Source organism: Leptidea sinapis, chromosome 34 (assembly GCF_905404315.1).
Source record: "Leptidea sinapis chromosome 34, ilLepSina1.1, whole genome shotgun sequence".
Lineage (NCBI taxonomy): Eukaryota > Metazoa > Arthropoda > Insecta > Lepidoptera > Pieridae > Leptidea > Leptidea sinapis.
The window spans coordinates 2133860-2146178 of NC_066298.1; the positions used below are offsets into that span (position 1 = coordinate 2133860).

General features: G+C 34.9%; 1 protein-coding gene across 2 annotated transcripts in view; it reads right to left on the bottom strand.

The window, feature by feature from the left end:
* LOC126974903 (protein outspread) overlaps positions 1–12319 on the bottom strand; it is a 304871-nt gene that overhangs the window by 156230 nt on the left and 136322 nt on the right. For both annotated transcript variants that reach the window (XM_050822624.1, XM_050822623.1), the window contains exon 2: positions 7167–7247. In XM_050822624.1, the coding sequence (XP_050678581.1) occupies positions 7167–7247 (81 nt within the window). The remainder of the gene's footprint in view (positions 1–7166; positions 7248–12319) is intronic.

Sequence of the window (12319 nt, forward strand, 5' to 3'; positions counted from 1 at the left end):
AAAGGACTATAATTAATAGCTATTCATATTTAAGATTATTGATACATATATGAATAAATTATACACACTGTGGACATTTATTTAAACGCAAATCGTATTTAACGCGGAAAATTGATGATTGATGTGATTCCTCTGGTGTTGCAAGAGAATGTGGGCGGCGGTGATCACTTAACAACAGGTGACCCGTACGCTCGTTTGTCCTCCTATTTCATAAAAAAAAATGATTTTACATTTTATAGCTGGTACTTATGTTATTCATGCAATCCTGATTAATATATATTTCACTAACTGCAGCCTGAGTTCACGATCGCCATCCACTGCATCATCGTCCTAATAATAATAAAATACTATATCTGCATATAGCGTGACTATATGTTTTTTTTTATAAAAATAAGGGCCGAGACGAGCAGGACGTTCAGATGATGGTAATTGATACGCCCTGCAGATTACAATGCAGTGCCGCTAAGGATTCTTGAAATACCTAAAAATTCTGAGCAGCACTACAACTGCGCTCATCACCTTGAGACATGCCAAGTCTACTACAAGATGTCAAGTCTCATTTGCCCAGTAAGTTCACTAGTTACGACGTCCTTCGGGCCAATACACAGCAATGCTTACACATTACTGCTTCACGACAGAAATAGGCGCCGTTGTGGTAGCCATAATTTAGCCGGCATCCTGTGCAAAGCAGCCTTCTGCTGGTGAAGTAGACCTTTATGTTGCCCCGACTGCTGATTTCTTGTTAATTCATGTAAAATTTGAATTAGATCTATACAGTTACATACAGAGGAACAGACCAAAAATTTATAAAGCAAGTTTTTGGATTCGATATTATTTGTACACACAGCAAGTATTCTTTGAAATAGTATTGAATGTACAGTCTTTACTTTGTTACCATTTTATTATCTATATTAACATGATTAAATCCTAGCGGTCTTACAAATAAACTTATACCTGAGAATAAACCAAGAATATTCAAAATGTTGACTATATCGCTGACAGCACTGTCAATACAATGATAATTCTGAAGTTTTCCAAATGTCAGACAACCTTGCAAATAAACGTGGGAATTGTTATACGTCCGAATAAACCAACGTTGAATGTTCTTGGTTTATTCTCAGTTATAACTTTATACCAAGTTTATTAATAATGCCGTTTAAATTATAAATTAACAGTATCGCTCTGTTTGTCGCGAGCCTTAGCCGTTAACATTTTAATAGATATTAATCTTTAAACAACAACTCCTAAATAGTTATAATACACAAGATTACTGATTACCAATGCTGAGGTTAAGTCGAAGGGTTAAATTATACACCGTTTATACTGTTTATAGATATTTGATCATTTATGAAACTTTTAGCCACTGGAGAATAATTCAAAACGAGCAATCGCCCGCGGTTTTGGCTGCGTAGATTTAGCTTACGAGCTGGCATTGTTTAAAATGGGGTTTTTTAAACAGCTTCATAGGCTTAAATAAAATATGTTTTAAAAATAGAATACTAAGTATTACAGTTTAGCTCAGTTTTACCATAATACGACCGACGACATTTATAGCCTAGTGGTTAGTCACCCTGCCTACTGAGCTAGAGGTCCCGGGTTCGAATCCCGGTAGGTGCAAACATTTATATAATGAATATGGATATTTGTTTCAGTCATGGATGTTTATATGTATTTATGTATGTTTAAGTAAGTATATACGTGTAAAAGTTTGTCAATATTATATTATATCAATATTTAGATGATTCTAAATTTGATAAAAAAAATTAAAACGGTTAAACTGACGTACATATAAATCGGTTCCCACAAGTTGACAAGACTTATACGAGACAAGAATAGCGCGCGGCCACGAACTTATTTCCTTCAACCTTTATTTTCTTTGTAATGTCTCACGAAAGTCTAATTAAATATTTATTTAATTTTTATATAAATTATTAATTAATTGGAGTGATAACTACTTGCGCGTTATTTTGTGGGTATGGAATTAGACTGAATTATGACGGCAGTAACACTAGTAGTTCTGATAACGTTGTGTTGTTAGTATGCAGTATATCAATGACTGTTGCGACGAGAAATAAATTATTAGCCGACATATACTTGAGTTTTTTGAAACTTGAAATCTTGATACATAACAATATGAAAGTTATTTTCCTATTTCTGCCGTTAAGCAGTAATGTTTGAGCATTATTGTGTTTCGGTCTGAAGGGCGCCGCAGGCTTTGAAGAATCCTGAGCGGAACTTCATTATAATGGGCAGGAAGTATCAATTGCCATCAGCTGAACGTCCTGCTCGTCTCATCCCTTATTATCATAAAAAAGTTATTGGGTGTAAAATATCCAGCCTGTATACAGTTACAATACTGACTATATCTGCCAGTCATTATGTTCCATGCCCCAAATTGACACACGTGACATTCAACAGACCCGTATCTGTTTGACACTCGCTCCCATTTCATACGATTTGGATCGCGCCGATGACATTCAAGATGTCAGGCCCAATAACCCTGTTGGGTGGGCGGTCTCCATTAGATACGGTCTAACATCTCATTGCAGGGCACATGAGAAACCATTGCTCTAAATATTTATTACTCTGAATAGCTTTAATAACGGTTGTAGCCATAGACTTACAATACACTAGCGTATAGACAAACCCAGCGTGCGAGAGAGAAGAACATCTCTAACGGAGATATAGTAAGAAAGAAAAGGTAAGCGAATCTATAAAAGGCATTTATTTATTCCAAACTAGCTGACCCGACAGACGTTGTTCTGTGTATAATAAATAAAATATTGTTTTTTATGAATTTGTCAATAATATTTCATAACATCAAAAATTATTTCGTAAAATATGCTCCCTGTTGTTGTTATGAAATTGATTCACAGCAGAACTGTCAAACCGTGCGTCAATAAATTCTCTCATAACAATTATGTATGGACACATCAAAGGAAAAACAAATTTGTTGTTTTTATTTAATTTAGCAACATTTTCCTATTTATTCACCTTTTAAACCTTCCCTGGACTTCCACAAATAATTCAAGACCTAAATTTGCCAAATCGGTCCAGCCGTTCTCGAGTTTTAGCGAGACTAACGAACAGCAATTCATTTATATCAATATATATATATATATATATTTCTTTTTTATTTCTTTAGAATTCTATTTGATATCGTTTCTAATGGCTTATATACTAAGTTCAAATTTTGAAATTCGAATTAGTTGTCAAAATTTTCTATTATGCAACAATAACTGATATCATCTACTATTCAAATAAATAAATGAACATCATCTGCTCATTCAAGAGTCAATTGATTGGCTGAATTTGCATTTCGAATAATTGGTATTAGGTATGATTCGATATTCTTTATCGTCTATATTGCGTCGCCATCAATAATTTTTACTTTGATGTCGATAATATATCGCCTGTTCGTTCCCTCACACTAAACACCCAAAACAAGGCTCCACCGAGCTTATCGCAAACGAATTCCGATCAATTTTAAAATTAAAATAATACATTGACCGTCCTGCCAGTGTATTGATAACGTCTCCTCCAATTGTCGTGATTAATAATACCGTGGCAGGTTAAATTTGCGCTTTTGGTTTTGTTTGACACTTTTTGGCGCCGCAGGACCCCCGCCGCTCGACACCAGATGGGACGTCAATATTTTGTGGATATAATACCGTCTTATTCCAACTGCCGAGATAAAATGAAACGGACATGGGTTTGTGCAACCGGTTCTGTAGCTCCGAGTTTTATCAACCATTCCTATATCTAAATATCCAATTTCGTGACCCTGAGTTGGAAAAAGGTGTCTTTTTCTATTTAAAATCAAATTCAAATCGTTTAGCCCAACGTTGGATCCATGCCAAAAGTATTGCTCAGACAATAGTGGGTCTGAGGAACGCAGACTTTTTGTTATTTAAAATTGTATCCACCAATTGCATCTTTTTATAAAATAATTTATATTATTTAAACACGACTCATATGTTTTATGTAGCACCTTACAAACTAATTAGTTATGTATATTACAGCCATTGGAAAATTCTATATTTTGATTGAAAAGAGTGGCCATTCAGTTTCTCATATGTCCTTCTCGCGAGCTCAACTTTTTACGAACATATGGTAAATTCAGTAATTGGAAAGAATTATTTGTAGTGACGATTCAAAAGCGCATAGAATAAGCCTCATTGAATTTATTTGACTTTGACTTTGTATTACATGTTATTTACCTCATGAAATAGCCTAGTAGTTATGCCCCAAGGCATGGTGTCGTTTATAAGAAAATTAGTCATAAATCAACCATATTAACACACATACTGTAAATAAATGTTGTGTTTTATGTCTGAATTATTTGAACAGAAGCGTTCTCGTTTGCGTAGACACAAATCACAATAGTCCTATATTCGCCAAGAAACAAATCTGGGATAACATATTCGCTACATTTCCTCTTAAGAAACAGAAAACATATGGTGCAAATCAAATGGTGAATATTTATCCTAGTTGCTGGGAGCTATATTGGGTTGCCCATAAAAATGTAATGTTAATACTTCGGCCGTTTTCAATAACGTATCTCTTGTTACGGATACATTGCTGTCACCGTTTAATGACAAGATCTTATCTATCCATAGTTAAGGTCAATATAGTTATAGTCCAATGCTTTATGTCGATAGGTTAATGAAATGTAAGTAAGCGTAAAAGGATAGGTATGTCTACCGTGCGTAAAAGGATAGTAAGTTAAAAGATAGATAGGTTATTGAAGACGGTCGTAAGTCAACCTTTCCTATCATTTATTTTCAAATAGATAGTAGAGTTAATTGATGTCAAAAATTGTACTAAAGGAATAAATATTGAGAAAGTAATTGATGATTCTCGCTAACCAGTTTTCAATGAATGCAAAATACAGAAGAAATAGTCGAAACTATGGAACAATTAAACAGCTTTGATTAAAGACCTTTTAGTAAGTTGACCGAGTCTTATAGTAATATCGACTGTAATGTGGAAATTCCCTTAGTTCCTGGTAATTAAAACCACGTCATGGATTCAACACAGTTATTATAAAGTACTCATATAACATAACACAGTAGGGTATAAAAAATAGGCAAAGAACTTTACGAAGCCGATCTTTGGTTTATTACCGAATCGTTATCGATCAACAAAAACACAAAAGAATAATTCAAAGAACAATGCGAATAAAAGATCTTTTATTTTAGATTTAGGCACCATGTTTTGTTATTGTTTAGTATCTGCGCGATATTGTTTTGTTGTTTTTTGCCGACAGCAAGATGTTTTATGAGTATAAAAAAAGTTTTCGTTGATTATCAGTTATCCCATTGTTAATTTAATTTGGGTGGAGTCAAATGGTTTGGATATGTTATGATCTTAAATCATCTGTAATAGTCAATTCATTGTTAGTAACCAAGACGATTTATCACTAGATATTTATATTTTACAAATATACAAATATTTGATTTTATCTCAAAAGAAAACGTATTATACAGAAAGCCATGTACAAGTTACTACAAAGTTACATACTGATAATACCTACTACAAAACATTATACATCACAACCATTAGGTACATACATTAAGAAGAAGTTTACATAGGTAGTTACTTAAGTTTGGTAAACGCATCTAGACAAGTAGTTGTTACTGCTAGTACTTCTTAAATAAACTAAACTTAGAACTTAACTTATATTGTTAGAGGATGTTCAGTGTCTGCCTACAGCGCATAGTATGATACTTCGGCCATGTTGCACGCAGAAGAGCACACAACGTTGAGTGTTTGATGGTGACGGGGAAAATAGAGGGTAAACATCTAGAGGCCGTATTCCTCAGCGGTGGTCGGACCAAATTTCCGAAAGCCTGATATCCACATATGCGCCGCACTTCACCAGGCGACGGAGCGAATCCTCAGCAGCGAGAAACGATGAGAGAACTGATATTTTATGATTTATTTAGAAAACTTACAGCTATTTATAACTATGTTGACATCTATTTGTACAACTAAAAGCCATTAACTAGTTTTCACATATATGATTCTAATTAGTTTTTAAAATTACTAGAGAGTTACGCTATCTACAATCTATTACGTTAATACTATGTATAGAAATAGTACTATATTATAATAACTACATTTTAAAATTACCAGCAGGAAGTTTACATTTATAAAACATAATTACAGTAAATAATAATATAATTAAAGTTTACATTGATTTTGTTGAATACTTTGAATACTATGATGGGATTATCTTCTATGTTGTATTGATTAATATGAGATTTTTTTGAATTAGGTCAAAAATTACACTTATGAATGTCAAATGTTATACTGTTTAACATATAATAATAATAATAATATTGACACACTTTTACACAAATTATCTTGCCCCAATGTAGACATAATATATGTAAAGTAAATATATCGTTGCAAGATAACGATTTATTTATTTAAGCATACATAAATACATATAAACATCCATGACTCGGAAACAAACATCCATATTCAGCATTTAAATGTTTGCACCTATCGAGATTCGAACCCGGGACCTCTAGCTTAGTAGGTAGGGTCGCTAACCACTCGGCTAGATAGGTTAATATACCACTACTTCGGAAAAGGTTAAACTTTAATGAGAAGAAGTAGTATGTAACTAAGTCATAGCCACACTTTACTCTGCAGCTTAATCGTTTTACATATCATTTTAATTACAAGCTATGTGAATCGATGGCACAAAAACAGTATAAACTGGTGTTTTTTGAACACAAAATAATTTTTATTAAATAATAAAAAAACACAAGTACTATTAAGTACAATTGCATCAGTAGGTACTCATTCAAGAAGCGTCGGTAGCGCAATAGATTGAACCGTTGACTCTCACCACGGCGCTCCCGGTTCGATCCTCGCCCGCCACGTACCCAATGTGTTTTCATCTTTCGAATTCATATGTACGTTTATTTGACGCTCTATAAGGTCGGCAACGATCCTGTGATCCCTCTGGTGTTACAAGAGAGTATGGGCTGCGGTGATTACTTACCATCAGCTGACCCGTATGCTCGTTGGTTCTTTCTTCTCTCTCATAAAAAAAAAATCTGTTTAGTTTGTAACACAAATATAGGCATGCTGCTTTGACATGACTACTGAATACAATATTCAATTACAGAAATGGAACATCAGATTGTTACCTTTGTCCTGTAGAGAGGATTGGAGAAATCCCAGCCGGGCGCCACGAACAGGTATCCACATTTTGATATCTTTCGGCTTGCCTGAAACAAAAAAAAATGGATGATGTTACAAAAGAATTGATGCGAATCGAAGCCAAGAAAGCTTGTTATACCAGTAGCATATAAAGGTTTGTAATCTCTGGTACATCTCAGGAAGACAAGTATACTACTGGGCAAGTCAAAACAAAATGTATATTATGGCTATGGTTGGTAAAGCAGCTTTCGTGTGTAGAAGGGGTGGTAATTAAAACACACAATTATTTTTAATGAAAATAAGGGACGAGCAGGACGTTCAGCTGATGGTAATTGATGCGCCCTGCCCATTACAATGCAGTGCCGCTCAGGATTCTTGAAAAACCCCAAGAATTCTGAGCGGCACTAGAACTGCGCTCATCACCTTGAAACGTAAGATGTTAAGTCTTATTTGCCCACAAATTTCACTAGCTATGACGCCCTTCACAGTAATGTTTACATATTACTGCTTCACAGCAGAAATAGGCGCCGTTGTGGTACCCATAATCTAGCCGGCATCCTGTGCATAGGAGCCTCGCACTGGTGAATTAAGTAAATTATTTATAATCACTGTATTTTGGCAGAGTTTCCACTTAGAATTTACAATAAGTAATGAATACTCGAACTTAGCACTCTAGCTTATATAGGGAACAACACCCAACCTAATAACTGCTAGCAAATGTCAGTTGGCACTGCTGTAGTGCCAACTAACTTAAGCAAATCACACAGAAATAAACTAAAGATCTAAATATAATGTGGTATTACTTCTTAAAACTGAAGTGATAATTATTATATAAAATAACATTACTAACAGAACAATAATTATCAGTATTAATACAAATGTTATTATTATTTGGGACATCTTACGACTCCATGACGTTGGTAACGCTTGTTAACACATATTAATTAATTAATATAAATAATATTGCTGACACGTGCAGTTCAGTGCAGCCCTGTTTCACTGTGGCCAATGTGATCTATTGTGATAGCCACTGTTAACTAACTGTAGCTCACTGCTAAAATTTATTCTTTTTATAATTCTAATTATATCTTTTACAGTAAGTTGACGTATCTCAAGTGGATGGAGAATTGGTCTTCCCAAAGATATGTTACGTTTACTAAGGACCACATTCAAAGAAGAAATGTAACGGGAATTTCATCTGCACTATTTCAGAATCTATACGCTCTGCAATCTCTGAGGCCTGAGGATGGTACAGAAGGTTTACATTCTGAAAATGGCAATGACTACATTTTAGACAATTTTTTTCACGTCTTTTCGGAAATACTTTAATAATAATAAAAATAATGTAACGGCTATAAAGTACATGATTGTGTAACCCCTTTACGACAGTAATTATTATTGTGTTTATAAAGTTTTGTTACAAGATATTTAATAGTTTTCATGACCGATGTTATGGTCGTTTAAAGACTGTTCATTACGATATATATGCTCATAACGAGTAGTTACCAAGAAATAATAGGTTTGATTTCATTGCCCATATCGTTAATTATATTTTTTTATTATTATTTGAAAAACAAAGCTAAAAAATACTGCAGTATTTATATGCCCATGCAACAATGGTATTAGACCAGTGCTGAAGCCTTTGAACATGATAAAAATTATAGGAAACATAATACATTAGGATGAAACCCATTGGAAATTGAAGAGAATATAAAAAAAAAATACGGGCGGTCTGAGATCGGGAAGTGGAAAGGGGGGAGGGGTGTTTAAGGGTAAAAACGGTTTATCTCGATGTCCGGCAAAACTGCAAGTCCTATGGAAAAAAAGTCGAATGGCAAAGTTGTAGGTAATAAAACGATCTACAACTTTTGTTTTCACAATTTTTTCACATAACCTCAAAATTTCATAAAACCAAGGTTTTGGTTTTATGTTTTTATCATTTAAAAAAATTAGTTTTTTATGAAATTTGGTGTAAAACTACCTTTTTATGTCCCAAATACAGTGTTGTCTATTATTTTGACTCAAATATTGAAAAAGAACCCCTATTTTCAATCCAAATTCAACCGTCAAAATATCACTTGTAGTAGATAGTTATAAAGTAACTCTTTAGTTTTTTGGTTCGATTGATCCACTGAGACCTAGACGTCTGCGAAGTGTGCCATTCTTGTAAATATTACCAATAAGGCATAATATTATAATATTTAATTTGTACCAAAATTTATTAACGATGCAGGATTCGAATCCGCGCTTCTCGGGTACCGTCCTAGTGCTCTACCAACTAAGCCAACCGTCCGCATGCCGCATCATCCGTAAATCTTGCTATGTTTTTGTCAACTCTCGCGTTGCGGTTTAATGTGGCGCATTGTATACTTAATTCATAATTAACCACTTAAGAAACATAAAAAACTATTTATGACATATACTTCCAAAAAAGTGGCTTCAGCACCAAATATAGCGACTTTCCCATCTCATGACTTGCATCATCATAATCTTTAGCATTAGCTACATATTAATAGCTCTCTATTTTTACAATATCTGGTCGATGACCCCCCACAGCACCGTTAGGTATCATTACATTGACAATTACAATACGCTACAATTTTAGCGAGTGGCGTGCGTTCGCTCCGGTCCTCTATTATCATTTGAACAATGGCTTCTATTAAACCACCCAACCACCGTATCGAGGCTGGACAAACACATCGCTGGTCAAAAAAACAGTAACGTTTTAATAATCGCCATCATCATCTTCAAATATCCACATATACACCCACAAATACTTCTAAACTTTCCGAGTGATTTTGGTACGGTACCGTTTTATCAGGTCTTTAGCCCATCTTCATCAGGACCATCTGTACCTATTGATTATCGGTTCTTTTAGCACATGGCTTACCTATTAAGACTTCAAAGTTATGTCTTTGCGCTGTGTCAGTAAATATTTTCGTTACGGGGGTAGAACATGGTGCCTACCATGTATAATGTATAATGGTCCTTTGTACAGGTCGTCGGCTAGATAATGAATACCACAAGGGCGCCTATTTCTGCTGTGGAGCAATAATGTGTAAACATTAAAATATAATAAAACACATGTCGGTCTAGGGGTGCCGTAGCTAGTGAAATTACTAGGCAAATGCGACTTAACACCTTATGCCTCAAGGTGACGAATTTTTGGGTTTTTCAAGAATCCTGTGCGGCACTGCATTGTAATGGGCAGGGCGAATCAATAACCATTAGCTGAACGGCCTGCCCGTCTCGTTCCTTTCTGTCATAAAAAAAACTTCGACCACATCTCCATCTACTATGTGCTTCTTTATTAGCCAAACAATTGAAGGAGCATGTTTCAGTGCCATTGAAGCAGTTGGAGATGGGAAGAAAATTTGTGTGCGAATGAATATTGTCTACGCATTTTACTAGTTTTCCTGTACGAGCACTCAAAGATGGACATCGAGTGGCTCCATTTGGAAACGAAACAATTGTTGGGGGAACACGCAGCCATTTGTAAATTATGCTTAAAATATTTTTTTTTTATGGAATAGGATGTTGTTAAGTGATCACCGCCGCCCACAATCTCTTGCAACACCAGAGGAATCACAGGAGCGTTGCCGGCCTTTAAGGAAGGTGTACGCGCTTTTTTTGAAGGTACCCATGTCGTATCGTCCCTGAAACACCGCACAAGGAAGCTCATTCCACAGCTTTGTAGTACGTGGAAGAAAGCTCCTTGAAAACCGCACTGTGGAGGACCGCCACACATCCAGATGGTGAGGATGATATCCTAACTTGTGGCGTGTCGTGCGAAGGTGGAATTCGGCGGCAGGAATCAGGTTAAACAGCTGTTCGGAACACTCCCCGTGATATATAACAATTAGAAACAATATTATTTATACTGCCAGTATTCTTGGTACGCTTCCCCGTAATTAAAGTTTTAGTTTATTGTAATCATAGTATTGTAAATATAATTATAAGATTTGTTTTGTTTGAATAAATATCCTTTGATAATTAAAAAGAAGTCAATGATAAATTTTCGTCGGAAGGCCAAGGTGTTTTTTGTACATTACTTTTGACATAAAATAGGTTGCTGCATTTTTAAGACCTTTGGGTATGTTTTATATTTATGTACCTACGAAATATTTTAGCAAACGGGGAAAAAACATGCATTAGGCTACAGAGAAGTTCTAATTCATAAGTGAACAATAAACGATTTAATATTTTTAAGTGATGTATCGCTTTCTGTATTCTGGGATTAAATATAAAAATTTAATTTGTACCAAAAATAAAAAATCCTGAGCGAAACCGCATCAGAAATGAGGAGATCCGTAGGTGAATCAAAGTCATCGACATAGCCGAGTTGGGTTGCGAGACTGAAGTGGCAGTGGGCAGGGCACATAGCTCGAAGGAAAGACACAGTGTTGGTGGCACCCATAACATGGACCGATGATCTGGTCAAGATCGCCGGAATACGTTGGATGACCGATCTTCGTGGAGATCTTCCGGGGAGGCCTTTGTCCAGCAGTGGACGTCTTCCGGCTGATGATGATGATGATAATTACTGTGTATGTATCACATACCATCAATTGGACGTGCAGCTCGTCTCGTTCAGTATTTCTCATAAAACAAACATATAAACTTACAGACATGCAAAAGATTTACAATTTGTTTCTTGGAGGTTCAAATAGTAAATGAAATAAGTAATAACATGAAATAATAGGTGTCGAGGTGAAATCGTGTAGTAAAGTGTGGTTGGTGGAAAATTACTTTAACTAAACAGTAAATGAATACTTACTCGTATAATAATAGCTGTAAAGGTTAAAGTATCATCGATTTTTTTGTTTTATTTAAGTAATAACATAAATTAAGATATTGTATGCTAAATGTTATCTGTTAATAATTTTTTGGGCAACCCACTTGAATCAATGATGCTTGGTAATCTCCATGTAATTAAGAACAAAACCGAATCAGCTTTATAAGACTTAGAATTAGAATAGAAGACTTAGAATATAGAGTCTATACTATCTTTTGAAACTTTTTGTGCTATAAACATATATTATAGACTTACATTATATTAGCGTATAGACGACCTGGCAGCAAGACAATGCGTGATCTAATTTTGATTTGTCAATGTGTGCGTTAGCTAGTATAATTTTCA